This window comes from Aythya fuligula, chromosome 5, assembly GCF_009819795.1.
Source record: "Aythya fuligula isolate bAytFul2 chromosome 5, bAytFul2.pri, whole genome shotgun sequence".
Classification (NCBI taxonomy): domain Eukaryota; kingdom Metazoa; phylum Chordata; class Aves; order Anseriformes; family Anatidae; genus Aythya; species Aythya fuligula.
In genome coordinates, this window is record NC_045563.1 from 53,649,561 (window position 1) to 53,674,375 (window position 24,815).

Consider the following 24,815-nt stretch of genomic DNA (forward strand, 5'->3'; position numbering starts at 1 on the left):
GAAGCAAGGCCTCCCAAAAGTCTGCAACTTTGCTCAATAGTGAAAAAATAAACCCCAAAAATGGAAAATGCAAGAGACCCAGTAAGAGCTGACATTTAATCCAAAGATAATACCTAAAGATTTCAGGATACTGAATACTACCTCTCACCTAGAGAGGCAGAAACCTATGCCCATTGCTCCACAGGAGACAGCCACTGCTCACCTCAGTACTTTTTCAGGCTATATGGCAGACCGAGAACCGATTTGGAACCTGTGAAGGGCGGGGAATTCCACACAGCCGAGCTCGTGCGCTTGAAGTAGCGTGGTTTGCTTTTGTAAAAGATGTCCTCCAACTTGGGGCTTACAATTCTCCCGAAGAGCGCATCGATGTTGGGAGGGTTGTAGTACTGCCGGATTACTGCTTGGTTAAGCTGATTCCCTGGAGAAACAAAAGTTAGCGCTCTTTATTTATTTATTTTTAACTGAAATTGCTGTGCAGGCTGGTTGTATGCAGCACGCGCTGGCTCCCTTCATCTCTAATTACACAAATATTGCAACAGGAGAAACTCTTGTAGTTCTATGACATTTTAAAGCTCCCTATTAATGCTTAGAGCTTCAGCATAGATCCCTTCCTTGGTGGGTAAGTATTGCACGAACTGAATTCTGCCCAGGAACTAGAATATATTTGCGAGAAGCGAGGTTTCTCTGCTTCTCTTCCTACAGGTAAAATTAGTTTCAACACAAACTTTTAGCTCCCCTTGGGTAGGTGGAATATGAAACAATAATGGAAGCGAGTACTTCAGAACCAGGACAATAGCCTGCTGCAACCTGGCCTATAACATCTGGCGATATTTTTATTATTTATTTTTTTAAGCCAATGGTTGTCGAGCACACTTTGAGGCCTAGTTCAGAATTCCTCCATTCCCAATGGCAAAATGACACTTGGAGCAGTTAGGGTGGTTTTAAAAAGTTTTAAAAAGTGTTTTTCCCCAGTGTTGTCCCATGAAGCTCCCAGCTGGTAAAAGAGCCCTCGACTCCACACTCCAGCCACGTCACTGCACTGGTTAGGATTTTTAACTGTACAAGGTGCGTGTAGGAGAAGTCGGGCAGAATCTTACACCAGGTCTTATTATGCATCAGAACAAAGCTGCAGGAGGGATAGGCTGGGGGCACGGAGGATATTTTAACCCACTACACATACCACTGGCCCAGGCAGGGATGGGCTTGCGAGGCTGGCTTTCGTCATCAGTAGAGTCATCGCTGTTCAGATCCATGCCATAATTGTTGGGATTTATCTTGGGGGGCTTTGGATCTTTCTGGAACTGCGGAGTCATCTGGTATGAATTGCAGACAGGTGAATTCTAGAAGATGAACATATTAGCACGTGTTAGATGCAATAGCACTGTTACGCTTCCAAGTTGTTCCATGACACTTACAGATTAGAATACCTCAGTATTCCACCTCTTGCTGTCTCACAGTTGCAAAACTTAACATTTGGTGCTTTTCAAGCTTTGGTCAAAGAACTTGACCCAAGTTCTACAGTTCTGACCCAAATAGAACTTTGCACTGTCTTCTCCTGTTTGCTTAGGCTGCTTAATCAGCTATGGATGACACAGACAAACCAGCAGTACGCGTACCTAATGTAGATTCAGCACTTCCATTCGTTATAAGCACGCCTTAAATAGATTTGTTACATCCTCAAAGCTGGTGCTGAGTAATGCCCTTTAAATATTTTGCAACCAAGCTCCTAGGGTTATTTAATAATTTTAAACTGAATATTACCTTGCAGAGAAAACGCACATAGAACAAACTGCACTGTAATTTTGATGTGAACAATAAGACCGCTTAAAATGCAAGTCATGAGGGAAAACAAACAAACAAAGAAAAACTTAAAACTGCAGATTTCACCAACCATAAGGTGTAAGTCAGTCCTTAATTAGAGGGACAAGTACCTCTGAAGAGTTGAGAACAGTTTTGCTTTTGTCATGGCGTCGTACACATTAAAGTTATCTCATAGTTTGCTGGTTTTGCATTTAAAGATTGAAATATGTAGCTTTACAGGGAGATAAAGATTCATATATTTGTCTTTGATATTCAAGCACTACATTCACCTCCAGCATCATCTTAAATTCCATCAGCTGTGCAGCACAGCTGCAATCCTGTTTATACCAGACTGCTGCCACCCCGTGGCTGCTTCCAACTTTGAGTTTCAATACCACTGTTTCAGCGTACCTGCTGCCAGCAAGGTTCGCTCACTATTTACACAGGTGGAGTTCAGAGGGGGCAAGGCAACTTTGACTTTAACCACTGCCTTATCCTGACAACTAGAAAACACTGACAAATACTTGCTGTTTCCTTTCCCTTCTTTTCACTCCCCAGAAATCATTTAAGTACTCCAGACCACCAGGAGTCAACTTCAGATACCCGTGGGAAAAAAAAATAAAATTACAGAATCCCTTTTTTACTGAAAGGGAATAAAAAAGCAGACGGTAATACTGCCCACAGTTATTACAGCACGCCAGTGCTGGAATCAAAGTTCTCCGATGTAATCTCTTGAAGAAATTTCACCAGAGGGAGCAGAGTTACCTCTTTTTTTTCTGGGTGCTGTGTTTGGGCTACATCTTTAGCCTTTTGTTCCTCTGGTAGTTTCTTCTGTTCTTGCTCCTGCCTCTTCGTCTCTGCTAGCAACTGCTCCTCCTGCTGGCAAGCCGATGTCACAAATGAATTAAGTTTACCTTACAAACTAAACTATGCTGTTAATCCAGGGTTTAACATTTTTTTATACACAAAAGAAATCTAAACATCTAATTACAAGTTTTCGTTGCTAGTGGTGCTTTCTATAAGGAGCAGTCTGAACGCAGCGCAGACACTAAACAATGCTGATGCAACGCTTTGAGCTTTCCTCACCAAGTGGCACAACCTGACCTTCCTATTTAAGAACACGATAACGTGATGACCTCCTGCCTTGAAAAACTTGCTGCTGGCTTCTTCAGGACACACACATCAGGTACCAGCTGACCTCTGAGATGGGCAAGTCCGTGCTACTGACTTACTATATCTTAGCCTCTCTTCAGACTAATAAACGTACAAATACAGTATTTGTAGAGCCCAAGTCATCCTATTCTACAGCAACCATCCAGAACAAGCCAAAAGAATCTGCCCCTAGGCATGCTTACTCTTTCCCTCTGGATGCAAATAAACCAAGAGACTGCTAAGGCAAATGGCACACATCTGAAGTTGATAAATCCCACCCAGTCTTAGCAGCAGGACAAGTTATACACGGGTCGGGCACCTGCTGTCAGTGTGCTAACACCACAGCTCTGCCAAGTAAAGACCTAGTGGACGAGACCCCCTGGAACACTGTCCTTAGGGACAAAGGAGCTGAACAGAGCTGGCAACTTTAAGGGTGTTTTCCTTAGAGCACAAGAACTCTCCACCCCGCTGTGTAAAAAAGCAGGCAGGAGGGCAGAAAACCAGGATGGCTGAGCAAGGACCTGCAGGTCAGACTGAGGCAGAAGGAGATGCACAAGCAGCAGAAGCAGGGACATGTGGCCTGGGAAGAGTCACAGGAGAGGTTTCACTGGCCAGAAGACATAGGCCAAGGAGATTGCCCCCCCCCCGATAAATGAGAAGGGAGAACTGGTAACAGACACAGAGAAGGCCGAGGGACTCAACTTCTTTGCCTTAGCCTTCACTGCCAGCCAGGCTTCCCACATCTCATTTCCCTAAACCCACAGATGAGGGCTCGGGGAGCAAAGTTCCCCCCACTGTAAGCAAAGAGCGGGTTGGAGGCCACCTGATGGAACTGAACAGGTACAAATCTGTGGGGCCTGATGCCATGCGTCCTAGGGTCACGAAGGAGTCAGCTAATACAGTTGCCAAGCCTCTCTCCATCATATTTGAGAAGTCCTGGCAGTCAGGTGAAGTCCTGGTGACTGGAAAACGGGAAATCACTGCCATTTTTAAACAGGGTAGAAAGGAGGACCTGGTGAACTACAGACCAGTGAGCCTCACACCTGTGCCTGGGGAGATCATGGAACAGATGCTCCTGGAGGCAATGGTAAGGCACATGCAAGAAAAGGAGGTGATCCGAGACAGCCAGCACAGCTTCACCAAGGGCATTTGAAGGGCAGACTGCTCAGTGGGTAAGGAACAGACTGGGTGGCTGCACCCAGAGAGCGGTGGTCAACGGCTCCATGTCCAGGTGCAGGCCAGTGATGAGTGGTGTCCCTCAGGGGCCTGTTTTGGGACCAGTGCTGTTTAATATCTTTGTCAGTGACATAGGCAATGGGATTAGGTGCACCCTCAGCAAGTTTGCAGATGACCTCAAGCTGAGTGGTGCAGCCAACACACCAGAAGGAAGGGGTGCCACCCAAAGGGATCCGGATGAGCCTGAGAAGAGGGCCCCTGTGAGCCTAACGAGGTTCAACAAGGCCAAGTGCAAGGTGCTGCACCTGGGTCGGGGCAATCCCAGACAGGAGCACAGGCTGGGAGAAGAACTCACTGAGAGCAGCCCTGCAGAGAAGGACCTGGGGGTTTAGGTGGATAAAAAGCTCGGCAGGAGCCAGCAGCGTGTGCCTGCAGCCCAGGCAGCCCTACATCCTGGGCTACATCAGCAGAGGGGTGGCAGCAGGGCAGGGGGGCGATTGTGCCCCTCTGCTTTGCCCTCCTGAGGCCCCACCTGGAGCCCTGCGTCCTGGTCTGGGGCTCCAGCACAAGGATGTGGGGCTGTAAGAGTGAGCCCAGAGGAGCCACAAAGATGCTCAGAGGGCTGGAGCACCTCTCCTATGGAGAAAGGCTGAGAAAGATGGGAACGTTCAGCCTGAAGAAGGCTCCAGGGAGACCTCATTGCAGCTTTTCAATACTTAAAGGGGGCTTATAAAAATGGAGAGCACCTTTTTGCTCAGTCGGATGATGGTAGGACAAGGGGGAATGGTTTTAAACTAAAAGGGGAGATTTAGATTAGAGGTTAGGAGGAAATTGTTCACTCAGAGTGTGGTAAGGCACTGGCACAGGCTGCTCAGGGAAGCTGTGGATGCCCCATCCCTGTTTAGTTAATCTACGCCAGAATGACCAGTGCAGAAAATAACCTTATAAAGTCTACAGCCTGTACTTGTGTTTCTGCCAAAAGTGGTATAAACATAAAATTGGGATGTTGCTTCTGAAAAATCTGGAATTGTTTTTTGACATCAGAGAAGTACAGATACACCCAGGCACAAAGAGAAAAGCCAAAGCCTTCAATTCAACAGGTGCATTATCTGTCTTTTCTTCTTGCTCTGCTGCCATCTAGACAGCAAGCACAGCTGCTGTCCATTCCAAAACAAACCGAGGACACACTTGACAGAAGTGCTTTAGCTGGCTCTAGTTCAGAAGTGCAATCGCTCGCTCATCAGGGTTCTTAGCAGCTTCAGAGCTCAGCTGCTTCAAACAAGAGGCCACTGAAGCCAGAGGCATGTCTACTTACTTTTTTCTTCTCCGTTTCCTTCTGGAGCTGTTCTTTAGCAGCCAGTACTTCCTTCTGGAGGCGAGCTGCCTTCTCTTGCTGTTCACGTTGCCTGAGAACCAAAGCAACGGACCGTTACGCTCAACATTGTACAGGGGTACCCTGCCATCCACAGAGCTTGCTGCAAACCCCAGCTTTTCAAGGCGCTCCCCATCATACTTTCTGCCCTGAGCTCTGAACTACTTCTTGGCAGCTCAGTACCCCCAACAGTCCAGAAGCACCTGGTACAAAACAGCTCTTTGGTGCTCAGACCTTTCACTAATGCCCTCTGTTCCTGCTTCTTTTCAAAGTCCCAGCACAGAATTTAATGCGTAAGTGGCTATTAGCTTACTTTTCTGCCTGGATCCTCTCCTGTTCCTTCCTCTTCTCCAGCTCTCTCTCGGCAGCCAGCTGTTTCTCTCTCTCCTGTTCTGCCTGCCTCTGCTCAGCAATCTTCCTGGCACGTTCCTGCTCCTCTTCCTTCTTCTTCTGCATTAGCTCTTTGTGCCGACGGTCCTCCTCCTCCTGGTAAGCAGAAGGGAACTACTTACACCCCACTGTACTGGAACAGGCTCCAGAACAAAGAATCAGGACCACCTTATCTGACCAGTAGCCACCACCATGTTCTTCATCTTTGAGACACAGGGTTAACTGAGAAATTTAACACTCGCTGATTCCTAACATAAGGCCTTCAGTAAGAATCTGTACGGAACTGTGGAAGAAATGCAGGTCACAAACACCACTAACAGCTCACAGGATAGCGCAAGAGGAAGCACAACACTGCAGACAGCTTTGAGGACAAAGAGCTTCTCCGCTACCCTAATTTTTACTCATTTGGGTCGTTAGTACTCCTAGCCAGATTCCTTGCTCACAAAGACCACGGCAGACCACAGCCATTCTAACTGCACGCAGGACAACGGGATGGGCTCCAGCACAAACCTGCAGCAGTGCTTTTTGTTTCCTGGCCTCTTCATCCTGCCTGCGCCGGGCCTCCGCTTCTTCCATTTTCTTGGCAGCTGCTTTCTTTTTGATCTTCTCTTCTGCCAGCCTTTCTTCCCGCACCTAAAACACACACAGCTAGCTGAATACTTAAGTCTCAGATGGGACAGTGCTCTGTGAACGTGAATTACCATGGCAGTAAGGCTTAAAGATGCAAAGCTCCCATCCTCTTATGAAGTGAAAATATATTTTTTAGCCACGAGGAATCAATGGGAGCTGTGCTTTATTTTAAAAAGGGAACATTTAGGGAAATTACCTTCTTTTACATCTTCACAGGAATCTACGACTACTATTCTGGTACTTATACGTCTAATATCACAAGTCACGAGGACGTATTGTAAGAAGCACAAAATAAATAAAGCAGATGGAAATACTGAAAGCAAAACAAATGATTGCTGCAGCCACATCTGCAAATTGTCTGAAAATCTCAGGCACAAGATAAGGTCTGGAGGAAGTATGTTTATTTTCACATCTTCATCCAGTAGTCAAATAAGAGAACGACTTTAAGTAGATAAAGCCAGACTAATGGTTTTATCTATTTGAAGTTGTTTCCCTACATGACTAGTAAAGCCCTAGCACAGCCCACTTAACTTCATAACTCTAGAAAATAAAGGTTTTCACCTGCCATTTGCTGTAACCAAGAGAAAGCTCAGAATCACTAAGCGCTATGTTTCTGGAAGTGTCTTCATTCAAATGTTCTCCAGTTCATTCTCTGAATTTCAGCAGCCTCAATTCCTCTTTCTGGAAGGCACACTGACATCGCATCACTGTTCAAGCAGAACGGTCCTTACCTTCTCAGTCTTCTCATCAAGCAGAGCCAGCTTCTGCTCAATGCGCCTTTTCCTCTCCTCCTCCATTTGCTCTGCCCGTTCCCGAGCTTGCAGCACTTTACGGAGGCGCTCTTCACGCTTCCTGTAGGACACAGCCCAACATTAGCGGTGTCAGCTAGCTGGATGAGTTTCTTATGTAGAGTTTGTAACTCAAATATAAGGCAACAGAGACAGTTCTTGGGCAGCACAATATTCAATGTACCGGTGCCCTGGTTTTGGCTAGGATAGAGTTAATTTTCCTCCTAGTAGCTGGTAGGGTGCTATGTTCTGGATTTAGGATAAAAATGACACCCTGATGTTTTAATTGCTGCAGAGCAGTGCTTACACCAAGCCAAGGACTTTTCGTCTTCTTGCTCTGTCCTGCCAGCAGGCAGGCTGGGGGTGCAGCAGGAGCTGGGAGGGGACAGACCCAGGACAGCTGACCCAAAGTGGCCAAAGGGGTATTCCATCCCATCTAGGGTCATGCTGAACAATAGATAGGGGTGGCTAGCCGGGGTGGGGGGCCGGCTGCTCGGGGTTAGGTTGGGCATCGGTCAGCGGGTGGTGAACAATTGCGTTGTGCATCACTTGTTTGTACACATTATTAGTAGTAGTACTGTTATCGTTATCATCACGTGGTGCTTAGCTGCCGGCCAGGTTAAAGCGCAACAACCGGGTAAGCTGTTTAAACATTGGCAGTATCTTTAAGCTCCATCTGAAATACAGGACTTGAGGCAGAAAGCTGCAAAAGCAGTCAACTACAAAAGTTAACTTTTTAGTAGCATCTTAAACACTATGCAAACAAATACTGTCTTCACAGTGTACGCAGACAAGAATTTTTGCTGCGCATCTGGAATTTGCAAGACAAATAGCCTAGATACAGGGCCCTGCAGGACCAGAGAGAGCAGTTCAGAGAAGGCAGAAGGCTTATACTCACATCTTTGCCTCTTCTAGTCGCCGTTTCCTTTCTTCCTCCACTTTTTGTTTTCTCAGCTGTTCGGCCTCTTGCTTTTTCCTCAGAGTCTCTAGCTTCTGTCTCTCCTTTTCCTGAGATGGATTGAAACATGATTATACTCAGCTGACAGGGCTTCTTTCTACCTCAGCCTGCTCAGATTAATTAAGGACCCAGAGATAACACCATGGAACTGCAGCTGCAGCCACAACCAAGGGATGGTAAGAAGCCTGAAATAGAGCTCAGGTAACCTGTGATGTGGTCACGGATGTCTGGGAACCGATATGATGGACAATGAGGAAGTGGTATTAATCCTTGAAAGCAAGAAAAGAAGCTGAGTTGTTGGAACCAAAGCATCAGCTCCTAAAGTTCAGGCAGCTTCCACAGATTGCGGACAGAAAACACCGTGATTTATGTTGGTAAAAAGAACTAAAAAAGCAGTGCTAATGCTTGGCAATAACACTAACATCCTGCAGAGAGCGAAGAGGACAGATGGTGCTCTAGGAAACACATTGCTTGCTTCAGCTCAGAGCTCTCACAGTCTTCTTTGCTTCCCACAAAGATTTATCTCGTGGTAAACCACCACCATTTAGACAGAGTGCTTGCAGCTTGTTTCAAGCACACAGTTGGCCCCATATATCATCTACACAGAAATGCAGGGCGTTTTTCTCATTTCCCCAAACAATCCAGCTAACTCAGCCGAAGCCTGCTGTCAATTAGAAGAGCAAGATCCAACCATCATTACAGTCATGGCAAACACATTAAGATAAAGTAATTTAATGCCAGACTGCACACTGCAAATGCCTCGTTATGACAACTCTAGTCTCATTGCAAGCAAAGCCATTGATAAGCAGAGGGAAATACTCAGACTAATTACCTTATGCTGAGCTTCATGTTGTAAATGATTGGTAACTAATATCCAAACTAAGTTAGAGCTATTAATTATATCTTTCTGCTCTCATTTTTCTTAATTATGTTAGCCCCCAAATGGAAAAAGTCTTAAGGGGAAGGTTGCCCACAGTGGAACAAAACCTAAGATATAATTTTCAATGCAATCACAGCAAAGGATCCACAGAGCAGAGAGACTTTTCTTATCACACCAGCTCCTTTGCCAATAGAGACAGTAACGTCAGCAGGAATACCACTGAGATTAGAGGTTGAATACTTCACTACCTCTTAATGATAGGCTTCTCTTAGCTGCTGGAGTACAGCAAGACTCCGAGCAGTGCAACCATGACAGCTTTAAGCAATACAAGTTCAGATATTAGATTCCCAAGATATAAGCTAGACGCAGGAAAAAGCTTCAGCAGTGTTCCCTCCTCTCCCTTCCCAGCTTTCTTGCAAGTGAAAACAAGCCCTAGGTCTACCTTATTTTGCAGGCAAGTTGTTGGGTATGAGAAGTACGAGCAATCTATGCTCAGCACGCTAGTTTCTAGTGCATCCCTAGGTACATCAGTGAAGCTACACCCCTGTCCCAGCATTACACTGTCAGAGCTGTATTCTGGAACAAACACTACAGCACGCTGATTGAAACCGGCTTTTCACAAACACTGACTTCTCTTCCAAGTCAAACAGCAAATCTAAATCTAGAGCTGGTATAGGAGAGGGGTGCCCACCTGGTGCAGGCATATTCCTACTGTAAGTCCAGCCTATGCAATTAAATGGACATTACTTATGACAAAATTGTTTTTCTCTGTGTTCTGATTGCATGGAACAACTCCTTTTGCAAATATAGAACCTCATACACCCCAAAAAACACTCTGCTTGGGTTCTTGTGATGCTGTAAACTTCACTGTAGTAACACCTAGGTAGAGGCATCTGCCTGCAGACACAAAGGCAGGCCACCCGTCTTCACTAAGAGCTGGCTGCAACAAGTACACTCCCCCTTGACAGTGGTGCTTATTAGATTTGGGGACTCAAATGCCTGTCTCATTGACACAGCAGTCTCCTATTAGACAAGCTCATGTTTCTTTCTGTAAGAGCCTCCAAAAGTCTGATAAGTCTGATAAACCTCAGAATCCTAGAACATCCCGAGTTGGAAGGGACCCACCAGGATCACGGAGTCCAACTCCTAGGTTCCCAAAGGACCACCCCGAAAAAATACAAATAAAAAAAATCAGACCACGTCTGAGAGCACTGTCCAAAAGCTGCTTAAACTCCAGCAGCTCGGTGCTGTGACCACTGCCCTGGGGAGCCTGTCCCAGTGCCCAACCACCTTCTGGGTGACGAACCTTTTCCTGATTTCCAGCCTGAACTGCCCCTGTCACAGCTCCATGCTGTTTCGCACAGCACAGTGGGACAACTGACCAGCAAGCAATGCCCTTCTTGATGCACCCCAGGATACGGTTAGCTCTCTTGGCTGCCAGGACATGCTGCTTGCTCACGTTCAACTTGCTGTCAACCAAAAGCCCTAGATCCCTTTCTGCAGGGCTGTTCTCCAGCATCTCATCCCCCAGTCTGTACAGATAGTCAGGGTTGCTCCTTCCCAGGTGCAGAATCAGGTACTTGTTCTTGTTAAACTTCATATCACTGGGGGATTGCCCAGCTCTCCAGTTTGTCCAGAGGCAAGGCCTCTCCACCCTCAATAGGGTCAACAGCTCCGCCCAATTTGGTATCATCTGTGAACTAGCTCAGAAACCTTAAAGCCCTTCATCCAAATCATTTATGAAAACATCAAAGAGGACTGGTCCTAAAACAGAGCTCTGGGGAACTCCACTAGTGACAGGTTGCCAGCCTGATGTAACCCCATTTACAAGAACCCTCTGGGCCTGACCCATCAGCCAATTGTTCACCCATCTTATTATGTTTTTATCTGACTGCATTCTGGTCCTTTTGTCCAGAAGGATACTATGACAGACAGTATAAAAAGCTTTACTGAAACCCAGAAAGATCACATCAGCTGGCTTCCTTTGGTCAACCTAGATGGGTGATCTTGTCATAAAAGGAAATTAAGTTTGTTAAACATGACCTTCCCCTTGTGAAGCCATGTTGGCTGCATTGTTCTTCAGGTGCTTTTCAATAACTCCCAAAATAATCCTCTCCATAGTTTTACCAGGCACTGAAGTGAGACTGACAGAACATCAGGAGCATGGATTTAAAAGGCATTTGCTAAGTTCTCACTCGTTAAAAAAAAGTCCTTTCTAGGAGTCTTTGGACATGGAGACTTGAGCTATACACCCAAACTGCAGTATTCAAAATCCTCTTTGTTTTCATTTCCCAGTTATTTCCAGTTTTCCTTCCCTTGTTAGTTGCCAGTACCACAGGGGAATGCCAGAGAAATAAAGCTTAGAGTCTGAATCAGAAATCTTTAGAAAGCTGAATAGTAACTAGTTTACTTAATTTATGTAAATGTAAACAGAGAGCTTGAAGTTGCTGCTTAGTTTAATATGGGTGGGAAAGGTTGTTTTGCATCTGTGCTTTACCTTAGACACTCTTTAGACCATCACCTACCAGCTTACAACAGTCTTTACTTACCTTGGGATCAATTTGGAGAGGAGCGTTGTGCCTGATGAAAGACTTGATTACTCCGTTTCTCCCCACAGAACTTGGGGTCATTAGGAGCTGGTTCTTCTGCACAGTGTGCAAAAACGTTTTGAAAGGACGTACAACCTAAGAGAAGAATGGCAAAAAACAATGTTCAGGTGTCAGTAGGAAACAATTCTTGGGGAAGTACAGCAGGGTTGTAAGGATCTTACTTTGCTGGCTGGACAGGTAGGGGATGGGGTCTTTCTTCTGGGAGGAGAAAGCCCTCCATCTTCTGCTTGCTGATTGTCATAGCGGTGATCCACAGCTCTTTTGTAACTTGTTTTTCTCCTGCAAGGAAAATACAATCTATGGTACACCACAAATTCTCCCGATTGTCTCAAGTTCAGGTTTTAAACAAAGATCATAAAACTACCCTATCTTTAAAGGTACTTCATTGTGTATACTTAAGTAGTTATCTAACAAAATTTCCAACGTGATAGAAGATACAAATTAAATCATCTTTTCACAGAGGCAGAGAAAACTTATTGCAAGAGTTCCATAGTCACAAATCACTGAAGCCCTTTAACAGTGGTTCAGTGTTGAACCTGTTTTGAACAGGAGACTGGATTACAGACCTCCACAGGTACCTTCCAACCTGAGCAATTCTGTGAGTATACCTGGCACTTTGGGGTGGTTCCTGGGTCTCCCCATTCTTATTTACGTTGCTTTCTGAAAGAAAACAGTTCAACAGTTAGTTCTAGTCCCCCCCAAAATCCCTTCTAACACTGCTTTGAAAGCAAACAACAGATTTAGAAGCTAGCAAAATAAGGAAAAAAAAGGCCGCCATGCAATATGCACAGCAGGATCTTGTTGCTTGCTTTCAGAAGTAACCATACAGTATCATATGAACCTAGAAATACACAATAAAGCAAAGCTGTCTGGAGTTACGTACAGTACACAGTTTGCACCAATACACTATTGAGTTTTGCACAGATACAGTGCAACAGCTTGCTTCAGAAACAGGATGCAGCTAGGTCTCCCATGACCTGAGCACATGTAACCCTTCATCTTCATGACATCCCAGCCTGTTTCCATACATTTCCCAGAGTGGAAAATGGCAAGTCCAGCACAGGTTCCTAGCTGCTTATCTCTTCAAACAAAACATGTTTCAAATATTTGATTAGTTTTTCAAATTGGGCTTTCAAATTGACTAGCAAGCCTTTCAAATTTCCAGTCTCCCAAAGTCATGACTATTTAAAATTCTGCCACAAAAAGCCTCTGGCAGTTACCGTTGTTGTTCATCTCCTGCGGCTGTTCATTTCTGTTGACAGTCCGAGAACGAAGCGACATTCGTGGACCTTCAAAGTCCTGTAGGAAAAACAAATGAGTTTCAACCCAACTCTCGCACAGAAACAGGCAATTACTGCTTCAAATCATGTCGTCACGCTGGCACAGATGCTGTAATATTATCAGAGGATACAAAGATACCAGAAAGTATTAGAACCAGCACCCAGAGTGACGCCTTGACCTCCAGCTATGAAAAATATCTTGGGACACCATCCTAGCAAATCCCTTGATGTCACGTCATCAGCAGAAGCACAGACGTTAACACAGAGCATGAGCATCTGCAACGAGGGATTGACTGCTCAAACTGAATGGATGAACTCAGACTACTGAGGACAAAAGCATTCCTAGATGGAAACCTGTTTATGTTCGCTGGTCTTCTGGCAAAGAACCAGGCAATGCCCATTTTACTTCGCAATGATGAACAAACAAGACAGCCACAACAAACAGCTCATTTCCTGGGTTTATCTATTTCTATTATTAATGAGATATGCGCTGCTGCTTGCCGCCTTTGCACTTACACAAAAACAAAGTTACTTCTTTGACAGAAGAGCTGTCAACGCCCTTTGAAATCTGCACTCTGCTTGCAGTGCAAGCATTAATTCCCAAATAAAATTCCCAAATAAAATTCCCATAAATCCCCAAACCCACCTTGGTCAGCAGGTGGGCTGGCAGCCATAAAGGATTTGGGTACGCAAGGAAAAAAAGAAGGATGAATATTTCATCCTCCGCATTTTTTGTTCTTTTTTTTAGCATCACATCCTAAGGCTAGGTATAGGAAGCATCTTGCTGGCCAACAGAATCACATAGATCTGGTTAATTTGATGTCAGGCCTAACAAAAACCTGACCTTTTAGTAACAGCATGCATAAAGGTATCATCTTTGTCTATAGGAACGCATAAAGACATTTTCGGTTTTGAAAAGGCTGCTGAGTAGCCACATTTTCCTGCTGCTCACAGCTCACAAAGGAAGCTTCTGGAGGGAACCAAACCACAGTTGGTTTGCTCTGAAAATTGCCAATAGATAGATCAAGGTACAGAAACACAAGATAAAGATCCTCTTCTCGCAGTCTGCAAAACTGTGGGTTCATTTTTTTCCTCTCCACATTTGCACTTTAAGCTTTTCCACACCTGAAATTCAGGCACGTAAGGTCCACAAGCACTAGAAGAAATGAATTTATTTGAACTTGTGCAGATCTGCTGAGAAGGACAGCCATACAAGTACATATAAGCCTGTCCTTGCTTACAGAAGTTCGAAGGCCACAGAGCTCAACTCCATTAATTCAGTCTTTTATTGAAAATTATTCTCGGCAGTACACTGACAAAATCCTGGGAATCCTTCCTCATGAAGGCAGTGACAATTCTGGAGGGATATGTTTTGACCTGAATGAGATTTACAGATTTCTGTGGTTGTCAAAGACAAGCTGACAACCTTTCAGCAATCTGCAGGACTCGTGAAAAGGTCAAAGGAGCTTTAAAAACACAGAAACCTTAGAGAAACAGCAACAGCGTACCAACTCTGCCCAACTCAAAAAAAATATTAAATTATAAGGAGATTGTTTAACCGTCTACGTATGAATTCAGGACTAAATTTTCATACAATATATCTCTAGCAAATGGATAAGAAACAGCCAACAGAAAGCAGGCCTCTACTTAGAATGCCAACAATACCAAGGACTGAATTTAGTGCTTGTATGCAATCATTTACATCACTAAAATGCACACATTTAAATATATTTATAAAAGATAGGGATGTTATTTTTGAAATTTGCCTTAGCTTTGAAATATTAGAGATTGTAACACCATACAGGATGCCTACCTTTGCCTGCATCCAAAATAAGCCTCGTGTCAGGTGCGCTCATTTTCTGAAGTAAAACTTGACTGGTTTTTATTCTGATAATTTTGAACACTGTGATTAAAACAGACCTGACAGCATCAGACTTCTCTTTAGTCTGTTGATCAGAACCGGGTGTGCTATGGATAGGCTCACGCCTGTATCTGAACTCAGTGCTCTGCGCTTGCTTTATTCAAGTGCTGTGCACGAAGTTGGCTGAGCCTGGCTGCCTCTCGTCAGAGCTCCCCAGTCCCTCAGTGATGAATTAGGGATGTACTCAACACATCCTGCTCACAAACCAGTGCAAACAAGAACGCTTTTAACCTCTGCGCAAAACTTACCAACTTTGAGGGGGTAGAAGGTCCAGGAGGAGGTCTAGAATAAAAAAAAAAAAAAAAGGAGGTAGCTATGGTTAATAACATTGAGAAAACTGGGAAGAGGCATGGTAGACACAAGCCATGCATTTTATATTAAGAGTTACTGCTGGAAAGAAAACAAAAGCAAACAAAAAACCCTCCACAAGAATGATATTGATGGTTAAAAAAAAGTCTTGAAGCACTCACCCAGTTTTGACAACTGTTTCTTCATCCTCTGGTACCTCTTCAGAGCTGGAGCCTAGAGAAAAGAAAAAAGGGTGCCAAAGTTATAACGTACAGGCCAGGGCACTCTGCAAGGTTCACTCAGGACTGGTGTCTGCTCTGCCTCCTGAGTTACTGCCTGCAATTCAAATGCACGCCACTTCAAGCAAGGGCAGCTTAATACAAAGTAGTAGGAGGGAAGAAAAAAAAAAAAAGTTGCCTGCGATTTTAATATATTTTCAATTACAGGTGAGTTCAAAGCGATATTCAAAGCGCTGACATTAGGAGTGGCCAGGTTTGGGCTCCGACTCGTTTTGCATGGCCGTGTCCAGATATCAGCAGCAGTAAAACCAGCATTATTTGCAGAGTGCTGCTCCCTGCTAAGCACTCCAGCTGGCGCAGCGGTAGCCGGCTTTCCAGTACCAACACAGGCTGGGAAATGCTGTTAATAATTAAGGCAGATATGCAGCTCCAGACTGAGAGGAGTAAACACGGCCAGACATCTCACGGAAAGGGAAAGTCAGGAGTCTGCTCCGCAACATCCTTCACTGCTGGTACTGAAGGAAACCCAAGCCCAGGGGCTGTTCACATAGCCAGTGCAAGAACTTATGCATAGAGATGCAGCAGGCATCATGTTGTTGATTAACACCTACGCAATTAGCCATTTGCTTTGGGCTTTCAGACATTAAGAAGCTCGCCTGGAGCTGTCTGAAGCACCTAATTTCCTCTCCTTAAACCCCAAAAGTTTGACTGAGCAAGAGATCAGTCATGTCAAGCAGTGCTGAGGGAAGACATAATGCCTTCCTTAAGCCTCCCAGACAATCCAGACTTGGACAACACAGATCGATATTTAATCTGTGCAGAAAATGTTATTTGGGTGTCTCTTCAAAAGTTACTGGTAAGAACAGTTCCCTACAGCTTCATTTTTACAGAGGGGGCCCTCGACACAGAGCTAGAAACTTGGCCAGAACTCCACACTGCCTGGTTAACTGTACAGGAAATCCTACAGGAACTGCAGCACTCTGATTCTGCAAAAACATTTAACTAGAGCAGTTAAGCTGAAGTGGAGGAAAACCCCTTGTCCAGATACATCCTTCCCCAGCTAAACTGTGTAATTCACACGAAGTCTGTTTTAGACAATACAAACACCACGCGGCTGTAACACGACCGATGAACACGTCACTGTAGCATTATTTCAGCTGTCCCAGTTCTCCCACCAAGCAAACAATCAGTTTTGCAGAAGAGCCAACCTTGCCTCGAATTCTAACACCCTGAACTTCTCTCATCTCGCTTGCATTTCAGGAGCCATTTACTAGCCCACCAGTTACTAGCCACTTCACTGAGCTTGCAAAAAGGAGAGGTTACATCCAGCACTTTGTTCTCCTGCGCCAAAACCAACGCTTGCATTCCAGCAGCACAGAGCAACGCTTAAACCACCGAGTGGCCCCTCGCAGAAACCTGCCTCTATTACAGACTAAGTGTGAAAAACTGTTTTAAGAAATTTGAGAAGCTCGGTCTCCAAATTTCTTTCTCAAAAGGGAGGCTCTGGAGGAAGCAGGTTATTTGTAAAAAGCAGTGAATACACACACAACAGCTACCTTATTTCCCAGAAAACAGGCAGGACATGGCCCATACTGCTCTTAGAGAGCTACAAAAAGCAACAAACCCCGTTTGCCAGCTTTCTCCTCAACTTCATCAGCTATCACCACAGAAACAGATGTTAAGACCGTTCTCTCACACGATTTAAAAGGCTGAACTGGCAAGCCACAAACTTGATTCCCAGTTCTTTAAGCTCACCCCTGTGTAGGAATGTAACTTTCCCAGCCATAGAACCCAATCACGCAGGGTGGTTGCTGTAAAAGCGCCCCCATTCGGCTGCCTGCCATGACCAGGATGTGAATATGCAAGAACTGTTAGCAGAAAACTGCTGCCTCCTGAAGCAGGAGCAAGCCTCAACCACTGGGCAATGTTCTGCAGTGCCTGGCTGTTCCCCTGCTCCTGGCAAGACTCTTGGGACTTTCCCTACAGCTTTTGGGGCTGTCTGGAGGGACAATACGTTGTGCTTCATCTGCTGGCTACTGTGTGGATTCTCACAACTAACAAGCCCTGGAGCTATGGCTCCACACAACTGGAAAGCAGTACGTCAACAAAACGAGCGGGAACAGTGCAAAACAAACTTATTTGGTGACATCCAAACTTACCGTTCATGCCACTGGAGGACACGGACAGCTTCTGAGGTGCCCTGCTCTTGACCGCTGTCCTGGCACTGGATTTCCGGATCTGACTTTCCCTCTTCCAGGCTCGTGAGTATTTCTCTGCCAGCGAGGTTCTGGAAGTCAGGGAAGTTTTACCCAGCAGGCTTCTGCGCACAGAGCGCCGGCTCTTCCGAGAGCCTTTAGGAGTCTCTGGGCTGTCCCTCACACACTGGGCAGGTTCTTTGTCAGCCTCTTCGTGAGCAGAGACATCCATCTCCTCCAGCCTGGGCTCTTCACTTAAAATGATCGAAGCATCAGCTGAAGCATCAGCTGCTTTTGCTGTCTCCCCCTTCCACACAGTCTCGCTTTTTCCTGCATCTTTTGCCTCGGGGGTGGGAGGGACCACCAGCTCAGGCGATGCTGGCCCAGGCTGTGGCTGGGGAACACTGCTCTCCTCCGGATGATCAGCATCAGGGCTCAACAGGATGCTTGCAGAGGGCTTCTCTGCTGGTTTAGAGGCACTCTTCTGGATGCACAGCTCAGCACTGTTACGATCGCTGAGGCCAATTTCTACTACGGGAATCATCCCTGCACTCAGACGGTCAGGAAGTAACTCTGAGCACTTAGCGGGTGCTGCAGCCTTGGAGCTCGTCAGCTGCTGGGAGACAGTTTGAGCTGAAGACAAGCGCGAGGCTTCTTTGACCTCAGTGCTGAGCGGTTCCACGTTTTCTTTGTTTTGGAGTTGCTGGGAAGATCGCTTGGAGGGTACCAGTTTGAGACTGCTAGTCCTCCTTCTAGATAATCTAACAACAGAGACAGCATGTTAGAGCGGGACTGGGCACAGGAGCAGACCAGAACTCCTATCACAACAGTCCCTTTGCAAGTCAGAGCGTACTGTTCCCAGACTGAAGCAGCAATAAGTACAGATAGCTTGCCTGTGTCTCTATTTGTAAGGTTGCTGATTACAGTTAGGTTATGTTTGTGTTGGAGGCTTCGTGTGTCTGAAAGCCCTTCTGTGAGAAGCTAAGTTGTGGTTTTGCAGTAGAAAGCTAACCTTCCGTATTCAAAGGTAGTTGTGTAGGCATAAGAAGGAGAAACGCTAAGGAGGCAAGCGGACAGTAGAAGGCCTCACTGTTCCAGAATAAGGTAGGAGACTGAGAGAAACAGGATGAGCAGTGTGAGAACAAAGATCACAACTTCTCAAAACATAAGAAAGGAAGAAAAAAAAAAAAAAAAGAAAAAGAAGAAAACAAAGGGTTGAAGAAAAAAAAGTACATATATGGTATAGAGGAGTGTCGAGTAGCTTGTGAACCTGCAGTACTCAGCCAATGAGGAACGAGGGGAGGTGATCAGGTGTCGGGTAATAGAGAACAGAAGGTTATGATATGTTCACTATAACGTGCTCCTATTTGGCAGGATGCCCGCCACTGCAATCCCAAATAAAATAGCTTCACAGAAGGTCCCGTCTGAAGAAAATAACTGAGATTTGTCTCATGCTTCCATGCACAGACAGGAACGTGCAGAGAAACAAAGGTAAAAGCAGGTTTGACATATACGGAGCTGCAGAAAGGAACTAAAATGACACGATTGTATTAGTGAGAGAAGGAAGAAGTGGGAGACACAGAAGGGGCCCGGGTGAGGGAAAGAACAAACAGGATGCATGAAAGGAATGCGGGTGAGGGAGACAAAATCGGGAGACATGAAAGGTGGGAGAAGAGAGAAACGGGGCACACAACTGGGACCCCGATGAGCGATAATGGCCCACCCCCAGCCGAACACCGGCTGCTGCAGCACACTCAGCCCACGGGCTGCAAAACACGACACGCACCCGGCCCTTTAACACTACACGCAGGCGATGCAGGCCGATAGCCCCCTTGGCAGCCCGTTATCTCCGAGATTCCCCCCTCAGCCCTTAGAGGAGCCTTCAGCGGCCCGGGCGCTGCCCACCTCCTCCTGCCGCCATCCCCCTGCAGCACCGAGGCCCTCTTCTTCCTCTGCCGGCTCTTCTGCGACGGCGTCTTGGGCAGCAGCTCCGGCTCGTCGCTGTAGTGGCTGCGGGGAGAGGCGAGGGGAGAGGTGAGGTGAGGGGGAGCCGCGGGCGGGCCGCTGTGAGGGGGCGGCAGCGCAGCCGTTACCTGCCGAACATGCGCGCCGCCTCGTCGCGGATCTCCCGCAGCCACAGCAGCTCGGTGTCGTCCACCTGCCGCAGGAAGTTGGCCAGCAGCCGGCCGCAGGCCGCGGGGAGCTGCTCAGGGCCCGGCATGGCGGCGAAGGGGCCCAGCGCAGCCGTCATGGCCGCCATCGCCTCAGCGCCAACCGCTCCCGGGCCGCCGAGAATTCAAACGCAACGCCCGCCCCCCGCCTCGGCGACGCGGCGCCCTCAGCCTATCGGCGCCGCGCTCGCCGCCGCGCGCACGCTCCTATTGGCCGAGAGGTGGTGGAAGGCGGGGAGGTCTTTGTGGTGGGGAGGCGGGGTTCGGGGGGCGTGATGGACGTGGAGGGCAGCCAGTGAGAAGGCAGGGAGCGGTGGGGGCGCGCTGTGATTGGTGGAGGGGAGAGTATTTAAAGCGGGGAGGGAGCGGGTGGCGTGAGGGTGAGGCTGAGCCTCGAGGTTGTGAGGTGGGGCTCCTATGTCCCCTCACAGGTCCTGGGGGGCAGCCTCCTGCGGGGGACTCTCAGCACCCTTCCCTTATTTTATTCTCCCTTGGGGGGTCCTCATCTCCTCTCCTAGGTCTAAACCTCCTTGGGGAGCTCTCCCCTATCTCAGGGAGGCGGCGTTGTCCCCCCCTCACCTCCCCTCCTGTGTTTCAGGGCAGCTATGGAGGAGGGTCCCTGGCGCCTGCTGGAGGTGTGCGAGCAGAGGTTCTCCCAGTTCCTCCACAGTGCCCAGCACAAGCACCTGGCCTGGCTGCGGGAGGTGGAGGAGCAGGGCAGGAGGCTGCTGGAGAGGTAGGGGGGCTCTGGGACACCTCTCGGGTCACCCATAATATGGGAATGCTGGGGCTCAACCTCTGTTTTCTGTATTTGTCTCCTCAACAGCAACTTCCAGGCTGAGCCTGGGTTAATGCCCAAGAAGCCGTCCCAGCGGAGACGCCTGAGGAAGCGGCAGTCCTCATCCCTGAGAGAGGAGAGCGAGCTGACCAGGAGGAGGTGGGTGAGGTGCCTTGTGCTGGGGCTGCAGGGAGAAATAAGAATTTAACCATTTAAGCATGTACACAGGTGAAGTAGCCACTCTTTGAGTCAGCAAACACTGATTTCAAAAGGGTACGTCAAAACTATTCAACGCTGATTCTTGTGAAAGTTTGGAATGCAGTTGGTTATTGTCCTTCATGTTCATGATAACTTCTTTTGGTTGGAAACCAAAATATTCTCTTTTGTTTGAATTTTCTTTTTGTTTGCTTTATTATTTTTTTCAGCACACATTTAAGCCTGATGTTGTTCCTGGTGTTTGCTCGCCTGAGAATGCAGCTTGCCACCAGTAACATGCAAAAGCGTCGCGTCTGTTGTCACAGCTTAAGTGAACAGGCAGAAAGGCTCAAAGGGATTAGGAGTGGAGCTGAAGTGGAAGTGCCAAGTGACTTGCTTATAAACACTCATGCTAGAGGCCTCTAAAACTAGCCCTAATTAGATAAAAATGTTAAAACTATCAGGGGAAGTGTCTGCATCTTGTGACCATGAAGGTTTTTTGTGGGCTGTTTCCTTTTTAGCAAAAGAAGGCAGGAACAGCAGCGGTAATGTCAAGCAGCCAAACTTTCTTTTCTTTTTTCCCTCTTCTCTATCAGTCACAGATTCACCTGAAAGCAAGCCAGGACTCATTACATAGAAGACCTGCTTATTTTGGGAAGGTTTATGGGGAAACTCTTGACAACATTTGCAAATGGATGCTGGTGCATGATGGCATTGGGCATGATGCTACTTAATTTCCTTGGTGCTGTATCTTCATGGTAGCTGACTGTATCCACTCTAACCCTAAGATGAGTGGCAAGGTGGTTGCAAGAACCTTTCCTTTGGAGAAACATTTGTTAAGCTCTAAGGGTAGATGTGCAAGTAATTGCTGTAGTGTGACCCAAACCTAGGAACTGAACACAGGGTAATAAGCAGTGGTTTTTACCTTATATTTTGATAACCGTGGTGAAAAAACACAGAAGTTGGACAGGAAGTTAGAACTGAAAGACACAAACTAGAAATGGAGGATGGAGAGAACAGCAAGAATAGTAAGGAAGCGTGGGAAGCTGGTGAGCGTGTGAGTGGTGAGGGAGGGCAGGGGAAGAAAATGCTGTGGATCTAAACAGGGAGAGCTCTGAGGACATACTGCTAGCTTTCAGGTAGCAGCTGGATGTCAGCTTGGCTGCTTCCCTAAAGGAGATGAATCTCGTGCATTTGTCTTCATTTAAACTTAGTTTTGAGAAAGAGCTGCTGATGTGACAAAAAGGCTGGAAGGTTAGGTGGTCATTTGTCAACGGGAAGTCCATGCTGAAGCCTAGCACATCTGTCCTGCAGGGTTGTGCTATTGCTGTTTCCCTTGCCCTGTTTTCCCTCAGTATGTATTTTAGAACCGATCTCTTAGCATATTGTTACAGATCTCCCAATGAATAGTTCATTTTTGCTAACTTGAGCAAAAAGTCTGCCTTCTTGCTAGGGGTCAGAATGAGAAATGAAGAGAACAAACCTGGAAGGAGAGCAAAGGGTATTACTTGATTATTGGCAGTAAGACAAATAGCTGCTGGTAGGCTTTCCCCAGGGATTGTAAGCCATCACCCACTTAAGTGGTTTATGGGGCAGTGGGTTTTCTTAGCTGTGTTTCAGCTGCTGTGCATTTCCACACTGATTCTCTTTTGTCTTTGTTTCCAATCCCCACCCTTGAGCTACTTCCAGGTCACTTTGGTGATGGAGGCTTCATTTCTGTGGAGTGCTGAGGTTGTTTTTGGGCTTTGTCCAGCTCATCTCCTTGACTTGCTGATAAAGTATAAGGCTTCATCCTCTTGTGTCAAAATAGCTGATGCAGAGGAGAGGATTTCAGTGTTGAATTTCACTGGGGACCTTCCCCAAGCCTCTGTGGAGTTGGTGGGGATTAACTGAAGCAGCGGAGATAGAGATGCTCCCTGAACCTAGCATTTTTCACTCTGCAGAGTGAAATTTTCATTTTTCACTTGCTGCAGAGTGACAACATTCAGAAAAAAGTAATCTTGAGGGCAGTGAAGAGCAATAAGGAGTAACTCCTAAATTATTCCAACAAGTTCTGCCAAAACACATGTGAGAGCTTCCAAGGTTCAGCTCCGGTGTTTAGCCAGTGATAAAAGGTGGGTTGTGAGAGGGAACAGGTGGAGGGAAGTATCCTGTAGGTTCGCTTCAAAGCTTCTCTGCTGCTTGTTCTGAGATCACTTGGGAGCAGGAGACCTGTGTCACTTCACTGCAGGTTGTTTTTTATCTCAGGTTGTCCAGAAGGAGAAGCAGTGTCAAACTAGCACCTTCCAGGCCGGCTTCCCAAAGATGCCACAGCAAAGAGCAGCCCCAGGACCCCAGTGGGCAGGAAGAAGCAGTCTCTGCACCAGACTGTGCAGCAAAGCCTCAGCTCAATGTTGAAACTGAACTTCCAGCACCGCCTGGGAAACAGCCTGCAGAAGCACAAGGTCCTGTGGCAAAAGAGGGGTGTGATGGTGATCCTCAGGCTGAGCTATCCCCAAAGGGAGATGGTGCTGATGGTGGTGGTGCAGCCTTTAAAACTCTCACCAGGGAGCAAGTGCCCGAGGGGGATGCAGCTGCTGAGCAGCATGATGCATCTGCTGTGATCCCTGGTGAGCAGACAGCAAGGGAGGGTGAAGAGGCCTCCCAAAGAAGATCAAGTACCCCCACAACAGAGGCTGCTAGAAAAAGAGATTCTGCCATGCTCCAAGGAGACCTGTCTCCTCCAGATCTTGAAAAGGTGCTTTTCCAGGACCCTGACAACAAGAGGACTACAACAAAATCCAAAACACGCCGCTGCTCTGGACGCCAAAGCTTTGTGGGTGGCCTCCACAAGAACCGTAGGACTTCCTTGTCAGAAAAATATTCCCTGGCCAGCAGAAGAGAGAACATGATTCAGAAGTCCATCAGCAGGGCCATCTCAAAGAAGGCAGCAGCAGCACGAGAATCATCCTCTGCCTCCAGCAGAGTGAGCTGTAAGTTTCTTTCTGTTACCGAGCATGTTCATTTTGCTAAATCAGCTTCTCAGCTTTGCAGTAAGTAGCTGTGGAGTTGCTCATCCACGTTAACTCCAGCTCCTCCTAGTCTCCTCAGCAATCAGTTTCGTGGCTTCCATCACTTAGAGTGCATGCTCCAGCTCCTCATCGCTGTGTCTCAGGCTTTGCTGCGTGCGTTGCCACAGCAGATGAAGGGAATGTCTGAGGTGCAGGGACTGGAGGCAGGGTTGCACAGGTTGCAGATGGGTTTTTAAAAGTGGAATGGAAAATGCAGCCTGCCTGCTGCTAGCTATGGCTTGGCTGCTCAGTGGGTTGATCAGATGAGGCTATTGCATTGCCTGGGGAGGGGCTTTAACTCGAGTATCTTCTGCCAGCTCCTCAAAAAGTCCCCAGGAACTATGTGTCTCTGCTTCCTGAACTTTGGCTGAAGTTGGCAGAGGATCTTGAATGCTTTTTGGGTGAAGATAGCATAGACGAATAGAGAACTAAATAGCACAGTCATCCGAGGAAACGAGATCCAGAAATCCAGACTGCTCCAGGTAGCACTGAACTCCTCATGTCCCTTGTTTTTGCTGTTCCTGGGAAGGCTTTCAAATTAGAGCTTTTTAAAATCATCGCTTCTGGAGTCAGACTAGCTTCTAATAAAGCACTAATGCCTTTTGGTATTTAGTTTTGTCAGCTTTGAGTCATGCCGTATCTAGGCATTTGTTAAAAACACTTCCATCCAAGAGGTGTTGTGGAGGGGGGGGAACAGAGTCGGTGAAAATTCACCAAATCTCCGCATAAAACCGCAGGGAGGCAGAAGCTGAAGTCTATTGATGGGGAAATGCTATCGCAGTGACACAGGCGTGAGCATGTTTGTGCAGCTGGAGCAGCCTGCAGCCAGGAGGATCTGCTGCTTTGGTTCCCTGCCTCCCCAGCCTACCTCAGCTCCTCAGTGACACTCGAAGGAGGTGGTGGTGCTGGTGTGGAAAGCTGAGATGAGCAATCAGCGTGTTCC

The 24,815-nt window shown here is 46.9% G+C and overlaps 2 protein-coding genes across 2 annotated transcripts in view; one reads left to right on the top strand and one right to left on the bottom strand.

The window, feature by feature from the left end:
* Positions 1-19,899, bottom strand: INCENP (inner centromere protein). The gene is made up of 16 exons (XM_032188063.1): positions 19,772-19,899; positions 19,584-19,688; positions 17,643-18,439; positions 15,427-15,478; positions 15,205-15,238; positions 12,976-13,054; positions 12,364-12,415; positions 11,917-12,034; positions 11,696-11,830; positions 8,207-8,316; positions 7,252-7,372; positions 6,401-6,523; positions 5,814-5,986; positions 5,444-5,534; positions 1,181-1,340; positions 1-418 (listed from the first exon to the last, which is right to left on the bottom strand). The coding sequence occupies exons 1-16, from the start codon at positions 19,897-19,899 to the stop codon at positions 204-206; spliced, it is 2,493 nt and encodes an 830-aa protein (XP_032043954.1). The 3' UTR covers positions 1-203.
* Positions 19,898-24,815, top strand: part of LOC116489608 (inner centromere protein-like) — an 18,708-nt gene continuing 13,790 nt past the window's right edge. Inside the window, exons 1-4 of the mRNA XM_032188064.1 lie at positions 19,898-19,980; positions 20,448-20,585; positions 20,676-20,786; positions 23,070-23,794. Coding sequence (XP_032043955.1) covers positions 19,898-19,980; positions 20,448-20,585; positions 20,676-20,786; positions 23,070-23,794 — 1,057 coding nt within the window. The remainder of the gene's footprint in view (positions 19,981-20,447; positions 20,586-20,675; positions 20,787-23,069; positions 23,795-24,815) is intronic.